Source organism: Mandrillus leucophaeus, unplaced genomic scaffold (genome assembly GCF_000951045.1).
Source record: "Mandrillus leucophaeus isolate KB7577 unplaced genomic scaffold, Mleu.le_1.0 Scaffold125, whole genome shotgun sequence".
In the NCBI taxonomy this organism is placed as follows: Eukaryota; Metazoa; Chordata; class Mammalia; order Primates; family Cercopithecidae; genus Mandrillus; species Mandrillus leucophaeus.
In genome coordinates this window covers 4,575,522-4,584,514 of record NW_012100876.1, presented here as the reverse complement: position 1 = coordinate 4,584,514, position 8,993 = coordinate 4,575,522, and the positions used below count along the sequence as shown (strand labels likewise).

At 45.0% G+C, this 8,993-nt stretch overlaps 1 protein-coding gene across 1 annotated transcript in view; it reads left to right on the top strand.

The window, feature by feature from the left end:
- FTO (fat mass and obesity associated) overlaps window positions 1-7,469 on the top strand; it is a 439,228-nt gene extending 431,759 nt beyond the window's left edge. The window contains exon 9 of the mRNA XM_011971922.1: window positions 4,795-7,469. Within this exon, the coding sequence (XP_011827312.1) occupies window positions 4,795-4,948 (154 nt within the window). The 3' untranslated portion in view covers window positions 4,949-7,469. The remainder of the gene's footprint in view (window positions 1-4,794) is intronic.
- Window positions 7,470-8,993: the final 1,524 nt, after the last annotated feature.

The following is an 8,993-nucleotide window of genomic DNA, read 5'->3' as shown; positions in this document are numbered from 1 at the left end:
TCTTCCTCCTAAATTCATATTATAAATTCACATTACATATTATATATAATATATAATAAAGTATATTGTGTAAAATATGTATATATAAAATTTTATAATATTATATTTGAAATACTTATATATAAAATAATAGGTGTACATATAAAGCATATGTATACAATATTTTATGTGTATATATGTATTATTTTCCTTTGCTCTCCTTGAACTGCTTCATGAAAGGGACAGTATTTTCTGAACAGATCCAAGTTGATTTGCTAACCCAACAAACATTTTTAAAAATGGGATTTTTCCTTAGGATAGGATTAGAGAGGACAGGACTGAAAGGGGAAATTGTTACTTTTTTATTGTTTAGCTGGGTTCAGTAGGACTTGGGAATGACACCGAGAAGGGAATCTTGTTAACTTTCTTTAGCAACATTATCCAGCTTTAGTCCTGAAAACTGGCTTATTTTCATGCAAAGGCCAGTGTGGATGGACCAGCATTCTCTTGTTTTCTGGGCAGAAATCTGTCCCAAATAGAAATACTATTTGAAACAAAACCAAATGTCAGTGTTTTCGTGGGTTCACACCCAGGTATTCTCTGCACACACTACACTGTATCAGCCACAACATCTCAGTTTAGAGAGACTACCTGAATCCACTTGGCAAAGGCAATGTTGTAAAAGGCAGGAAATAACTGAGAGAAAGGAAGCATGGCCAGCATATCAGCTAGGATTCTTTACAGAAAAACCTAACTCAGACAATAAAGTCTCATGAAACTGAAACATCTAAGTGAAGCATGACCCAGATACTCAAACAGCATGGTCCAGGATCCACCCCTTGCTGGATGGCAGCAAAATGTTGATGGCAGTTCCAATTCACACATCCTAATTGTTCATAGGCCAGGAGAGGAGAAAGTCTTTTCCTTTAGCTCCCATACCAGTCCTCTGATTTAGTCTCTTGATTTTGCCCCATATTGGGTCATGTGTCTCCTCCTCTTAAACCACTCCCTGTGGCTAGGAGAGCATGATGTACTGACGTAGCTGAAGCCAATCAAGGCTCTCCTCTGGCTATAGTGGTGGAGCTAGTCCCACCCACATCAAGTCATGAAGGATAGGGAAGGAACAGGTACCCCACAGGAAAATTAGAATCCTGTTGGTGGAAACGGTGGGAGTAAATACAGGACAACAAATTTCCATCACAATCAGTATTCCTCACCCATTTCATAAGACAACTTGGGGCCCTGTTATTTTATAAGAGACTATAGAGTGTTATGTGCTAAGAAACAATCCAACTTTATTTCCTGTAAATGCAAAAATCAGTCTGGAACAACCACCACTTAGAAGGCCAGACGCCAGTGCCTTTTATCAATCCTAGGTCTTCAGGAACAACTGTTGATCCCTTCTGAATCTGAACATTTTAGCCTGACACTGGAAAGTTGTAGCAGCTTGAATACATAAGCCTCAGGGTCTTGGGATGTCACAATGTGATAGGATCCAGCCTTAGGTGCAATTTGATTCAAGCCAGAAAGAGCTGCTCCTGTATCCCCAGAGCTTCCCCTAGGAGTCCGTCTAGAGGCTCCGCACCCAGTTAGTAGGAAGGAAGGAGACAGCCCAAGTATAATAGGCCGCTCTCTCATTGGCATTTCTCATCTGCCACTGGTACCTGGAGTAGAAGTAACCATAGTGATAATATTATTTAATGGGTATTGGGTGCTTGCTATGTGCCAGGAAATGTTCTAAGCACTTTCTGCATATAATTCATGTAATCTTCACATCAACCCCATAAGTAAGATACTATTATTACCATCACCACTTGGCAGACTGAGGCTCAGCGAGGTAACAAAACCTGCCCAAGATGTCATGCCCCTGGAGAGCAGCAACTCCGGCAATCCGGAGAACACACTCTTTACCACCGTGCTGCAGTCTCCCTGCTTCCCATCTTTGGAAATTGAGATCCAAGAAGGAAGAATGAGTGACCCGAGCAAAAGAAATGAAACCCTAAAGGGGGACAGATGTGCCTTCAAGTAATTCCCAGCCTTCTCTTTATCAGTTCTGTAGGCTGGCATGATGCTAAATCACACAACGTCATTTGAGTTAAGGATGTCTGTCCTTTTTCATGGGTAATACATCACCTCCCATAACGAGCCCTTTCCTGGCCCCTATTACTATCAGTTGGAAATTGGCAAGGAACACTGGACATTAAAGAAAAAAATGTTAAAGCAATCTTGAAATTTCTGAATGAAGGCTCTGAAGAAACCCAACAAAGGGTTCCACTCCTGACCCAGATGGATGCAGTGACTGTGTACAGCTTGTCTGTCAGAGCTTGAATGCAAAGGAGCCACTTCCCATACCAGCCAGTCTTTTTTTCTTTCTTTCTTTACTTTTTTTTTTTTTTTTTTTTTTTTTTGGGAAACAGAGCCTTGCTCTGTTGCCCAGGCTGGGGTGCAGTAGCACAATCTTGGCTCACTGCAACCTCCACCTCCTGGGTTCAAGTGATTCTCATGCCTCAGCCTCCTGAGTAACTGGGATTACAGGTGGGCATCACCGTGCCCAGCTAATTTTTGTATTTTTTAGTAGGGACAGGGTTTCGCCATGTTGCCCAGGCTGATCTTAAACTCTTGGCCTCAAGTGATCTGCCTGCCTTGGCCTACCAGGCATGCAAGGGATTACAGGTATGAGCCACCATGCCTGGCCCCAGCCAGTGCTTTGATGAGAAGAACAACAGCCGAGAACTGCAACAGCTTTTGCCCAAAAGAAAAGCCACCGGGATTGGGAAACTTGTACAACACAGCACAAGCAAACCTCTGCAGCAGGCTTCAATGTGTTTAATACTTTCACAAAGTACGGAGGCAAAACCCATTTGACAGGTGAAAAAGCATCTCTATTGACTTTCTACAAGCCTTATGATATTCTAGGTGGATCGACACTTATCATAGCCCTTTAATCTGCCAGCCAGGATAATGTGTGCATGGATAATTTATCCACTGTGAGATTGAAACGCTCCATTTGGAATAACTTTCCCTACCCGGTAAATTGAGCATTACTCCAGGATTCTGAGACAGAGAGAAAGCACAATTTTAAAAGCTTTGCAGAGTTCCTTTGTAATTAGTCGCAGCTTTCCTTGAATATTAATTTCCCCCACATCCCTTTCAAGTGGTTTAGAGACTGTCTCTAGAACTACAGAGATGCACCCTCAGAACCATGACAGCAAGCGGCATGGTCTCAAACACCTATGATTAAGTAGTCTGCAGAACGCACCCTCTGTTCTTCAGTGCAGTGGGTAGCTTATCAGTGCAAACAGTTTAATATTTATGCTAAGAGGATTGTCAAAAGCAGCTTCTGTTGCTTTAATTCTTGTTTTAAATAAATAATGAGAACATTTAAACACATTACTCTTCTTGAGGCCCCGGGGTCAGCTAAGCTTATTATTTATGAAGTGATGTGCTACATAATAGTACTTAGTGCATGTTAACAGACGCTATTATCAGGGCCTGATGCAGAGAGCCGAAGATATATTAGAATGTTATGTGTAATGTACGACGGATTGAGTGCATAGGATGCCGGTGTAGCAATTAACCACACGCGAAAATAGGTGTAAAGTTGAAGTATGTTTTCCCGGGGGGATCCCCTCACCATTAATAATTCCCCAGAGAAGAAGATGTCTTTCAGTTAGGAACCCTCTCTACCATCAGGCTTGGAAATGGGGCCAGGATATTCCATTCTTTGATCTCTTCATAGTCAGTCCTACACAGTCAGAAGACAAATAGTGAGCATGACTTTTTAGTTGATTTAGACAAAAATGCAGAGAAGGCGGGGGTGGAGGGAGGCACGTGTGCAATGTCCCAAATGCCCTCATAGTGTCTGGTTTTGGTCCACACATTTTCACTGCCACGTACTCCAGGAGAGTCGAGAAATCATTCATTCCTTATTGCAATCTGTTTCTTTCTCTCTGATCCTCATTTTGCAGATAAATAAAGCTGAAGCCACTGAGTTTTCCCAGGTCACTTTTAAATAAGCCGATCTCTCTGAGAGATAGATGCCTGCCAAGGTGTGAGAACGTCGCCCCAATTTTTTTCCTGTGAGGCTATAATTTAGCTTCATATGATAATTAATTTCTCTACTATTGATGAATAATCCATTCAATAAAAACCGTGATTTAAGTGTTCTCCTTAGGGACTAACTCTTGCTAGCCTCTTAATTTAATTTTGTGGAAGTTTTTCCCACCTCTTCATCAGTGGAAATGATTATTAACCTCTATTTGCATATATCCTTATAAATCGGTGTCTCCTTGGAGTGCCTTTTTCTGAGCACAGCAAGCTGGGACACTTGTAAATCTCCAGGATCTCCAAAGTCAATCCCGGCCTGTAATATTGTTTAATCTATTCTTGGACGTTTTAATGCAGTAAATTCAATTTAATCTTTCCCAGTAATCTAGTAATACATCGAAATCCCACAAACATTTAAATCTGATAATGGCTTAATCACACACTTTAAATAACAGTTGAGATAATGAAAAAATAATTCACCATTTTAAAGGCAGAGTAACTGAATTTCCCCGATGATTGGCTTCTACACAGCCACCTGAGATGATACAAATCTGGGAGTCAAAGCACAGGAAGCCCGGACCATCAGGAACAGCTTTCCTTCTTAGAAACACCTGCGTTCCGCCTGTAGCCGCATTCAGTCATCGCCATGACCTTCACCCCAGAGGACCGTCTTTGGAGCATTGGCCGGTGTTGCTCCAAGCTTCCTATGGGTTGAGGTCTTCTGGGGGTTTCCTCCCATGGATTAATTTCCTATTGTTACTCTTCCAGGTGCCAGTCGCGAATTGCCCGGACTTTACCTGCTGATCAGAAGCCAGAATGTCGGCCATACTGGGAAAAGGATGACGTTTCGATGCCTCTGCCGTTTGATCTCACAGACATCGTTTCAGAACTCAGAGGTCAGCTTCTGGAAGCAAAACCCTAAAAGGAGCACAAGTCACAGGCAGAGGAGAAAGAGAGATCGGCTTTTCTCCTCCAGTGTTGTCATGGGCTTAAGCAAGGGCAGCGGAGACTTCTCTTGGCCCCTAGATTGTAGCACCCCGGTCCCAATCCAAAACAGCTAGGAAATGGTGCCCATGAATTTTTATATGTTTTAAAATGACCCTCTGTTATAGTCTGATTTGGTGTTAAACAGGACCTTCTTCCCCAAAAATTGTTCAGATTTAAAAATGTGAGCCATTCAGCCCCCAAGGTCCAGGGCAGGCGACAGGAACAAGCCCAGCATGTGACAAAGCCTAACCTACTTTCCTCTTTCCCAAGCTTTTTCAGAGACTCTGGAGTGGACCCAGCCCTCTGGGGAAAGACAGAACTTAGAGACATCCCAGTTTCTTACCACACCCATAAGTGTTGTCCAATATGGTAGCCACTAGCTAGCTGTGGCTACTTCAATTTAAATTCAGTTTTAATTTTAATATAAAATGCAGCTCTTCAGTTGCCCTGGCCACATTTCAAGTGCTTAATAGCCTCATGTGACTAGTGACTGCTGTATGGACGGTACAGATATGGAACATTTTCATCATTGAAGAAAGTCCTATTGGACAACGCTTCTATAAGAAGTTTGAAAGCAGGAATTCTCATTCCCATTCTTCTGTAGCCTCTATCCCCAAAGGCAAAGAAACTAAAAGAGAAATGACTCATTGAAGATTGGCCTCTTTCCTTTCTCTAAGACGAACCTAAGTAAAAGCCTGAGCTTTGAGTTCTCTGCTCAGCGCACAGGAAGGAGATGTTAACAATTAAAATAAAGTTGATATCCTGTCTTTAGGGAGTTTCGCTGATCTCTTGAAAGAGACACAGCCCTATTTACATTATTCCGCAGATTTCACCAGCATAGTATAATTTTTTTTCTGTAAGTCCCTCATTCTTATGTAATAACAGGTGGAACTGAGGTTTGAAGAACCTCAGTGGCCCATCCTGATGACATTGGAGACTCAGAGAGACAAGAGAGAGTAGGGTTTAAAACCTGAGCTTTAAGACTCCCACTAGCTTTGTGTCCTTTGGTATTAACGTGCCTCAGTTTCCTCATCTGTATAATGGGGATATATGAAAGGCACCACTCCCAAGGTGAACATTAAGTGAGATGATTCTAGTTACAGACTTAGAACAATTTCCAGCACATAGTCAAATATCCAGGAAATTCTAGTACTGTTAGGTGTGGGTGAACTGACCTGGATGTAGATGCTTTCATCTTTCTTTCTGACCCCTCCGCCAGTTTTGTCTTGTGATGCCGTTAACACATCTCTCCCTTTCCGACCTGGCTCCTGCCCACTGATGTCCCAAGAAATCGTGAGAATAGTTAGCCCCCCTCTCCCCAGCCTGTTGCCCTCTCGTGTAGGTGTTCACAGTAGTTGAGAAGTTGAAGAGCTTTTGTCCATTGAAGGTGCACTGAGAATAAACTCTTTCCTGCCACCAGAATTGCAGTGGTTCACGGCCTGCACTCATTCCCATGCCGTTAATAGACACAGGAATGTCTTGTTAAGCAAAGCGGCCAGGGTCTCATCGTGCTGAGACTCGAGTCTCTCAGACCTTGGATTCATCCCCTGGTGTCTTTGAGCCTCGGTTTCCACATTGGTAAAAGAGAAGTGAAGCACTGTCTCACAGGGTCATCACAGAGATTAAGTGAATAACGTAGACCAGGAGGGCATGGCGTTTAAAAGTCACAGATGGGGCACCCTCGGGCCATCCAGCCCAGTGTTTTCTTTAGCCCCTATGATGTTCATTTTTTGTTATATTCCATTAGGTGCCAATATTTTAAAAATGGGAGATTTCACATAAAATTAAAAGGTCTGCATTTTCTTTCTTTTTTTTTTTTCTTTGAGACGGAGTCTTACTCTGTCACCAGGCTGGAGTGCAGTAGCACGATCTCAGCTCACTGCAACCTCCGCCTCCCAGGTTCAAGTGATTCTCCTGACTCAGCCTCGCGAGTAGCTGGGGCTACAGGCACGTGCCACCACGCCCAGCTAATTTTTGTATTTTTAGTAGAGATGGGGTTTCACCATATCGGCCAGGATGGTCTCTATCTCCACCTCGTGATCCACCCACCTCGGCCTCCCAAAATGTTGGGATTACAGGCGTGAGCCACCGCGCCCAGCCAAGGTCTGCATTTTCTTTAGAACTCAGAACATCCAGTAGTCTTAGGCCCCCATCCTCGCATGGCAACAAGCTAAATAGCATCTTCCCACTGCGAGTTGGGGCATGACCCAGCCTATGGTTTGCCATACTCCCTCTTTTTCTCCATTTTATCATTAATTGTGAACCTGACCCGTGTCACCTCTTCATGTTAGCGCTCTCCAAACCTGCTTGCTTGCACCCCTCTAGTCAAAATGTTTTGTGCTCACCCCAATATATGTGTGACTATTGAGCTCTATTTGTAGACTGCTTGTACTAATGTCATGTGCATCATAAAATATTCATATCCAATAAAAATATTAAAAGGATGAGATAAGAAACCGAGAGATTCTGCTGTTTTTTCCTTTTGCATGGATGAGCCAGCTTCACTGGCCTGGGTGGGGCCCAGGTGGAATTAGTTCTCAAAGTCCTCCAGGTGGAGTCAGGGGATGTGCAGCAGGGTTGGAGAAATCACTACCTTAAGTGAATCCGAAAGGTGAGATCACATTTGCTCTAAAGAAATGGTGATCCCAGCACTTTGGGAGGCTGAGGCGGCAGATCATTGGAGGTCAGGAGTTGAAGACCAGCCTGGCCAACACGCTGAAAGCCCATCTCTACTAAAAACACAAAAATTAGCTGGGTGTGGTGGTGTGTGCCTGTAATCCCAGCTACTCGGGAGGCTGAGGCAGGCAAGTCACTTGGCCTGGGAAGCGGAGGTTGCAGTGAACTAAGATCATGCCACTGCACTCCAGCCTGGGCCACGGAGCAAGAGAAAAAGAAATGGTGAGTTTCACTGAGCATGTGTTTGAGGATTTCAGGGAGGTTTCAGGTGGGTAGAAGGAGGTAGGCAAGATCCAATAAAAAGGCAGCTGGTGCGGACAATGACAATGAACTCGTATCCTGCAGGGTCAAGGGAAGGCTTGCTTCTGCCCTGTGAATTGGAGAAGGACTTTCCTGGAAGCACAGGCTCAGAAATCGCACCCTTCCCCCCATGTGTGCGGATAACAGACCACCTCCATCAGCAGCAGCCTCCTCCTGCTTTCCTGCCAGTCCTCCTTGTGGTCCCAGCTATCTTGAGAAAAGTGATCTAAGAGATCTCTTTGCACTGAGGTGCTACTGACTGCCCTGCCTTCCTCCCTTCCTCCCGCAAACCTTTCTTGGTGCTGACCACAGCCTCAGCAATGGGGCAGGCCTGGGGACCCAAGACAGATCTCTGCCTCCCAGGCTAGTGGATGCCCTGGGTTATGTAGTGACCAAAACAGGAACTTACCCCATAGTGGGGAAATAGACAGTAACCAGCAAACCAATAACAAGAGTGTTCCAGGTGGTTGTAAGTGCCAGGAAGGGAACCAACTGGGAGAGGGACAGGAGGAGATGGTGACTGACCAAGGGGACCTCAATCAGGCTGTGGGGAAGGAAGGTGGTCCGGAAGAGCTTCCCAGGAAAGGGGACGGCGGGCCCACGCAGGAGAGCCCTGGGAGGGGTGCCCAAGGAAGGAAAAGGGCCCTGAGCCCAAAGCCGAGAAGACCAGGAGGGGAGAAGGGGAGACCTAGGGCAGAGCAGGCGGGAGCCGCTCGGGTTTTATTCCACACACCCCAGGAAGCGTGAAAGGGTTTCAAGCAGCAAGGACGTGGAAGTAACTTGGTGAGATCTTTTCATGCTTTAGACCATCGCTCTATCTAGATTCCAAAGGGTCTCTGAGAGAGCAAACGGCTCAATCCAAAGGAGCGGCTTTCCAACTGGGGATGTCCCGCTGGCTGGGTGAGATCTCAAGATGGCCTGCGGCCCCTCTAGGTTGCCCACCTGCTGAGTTCACTCTAAGCAGCACCTCCTCTCCGCACCCCTGCGGATCCATTCCTGCCGCC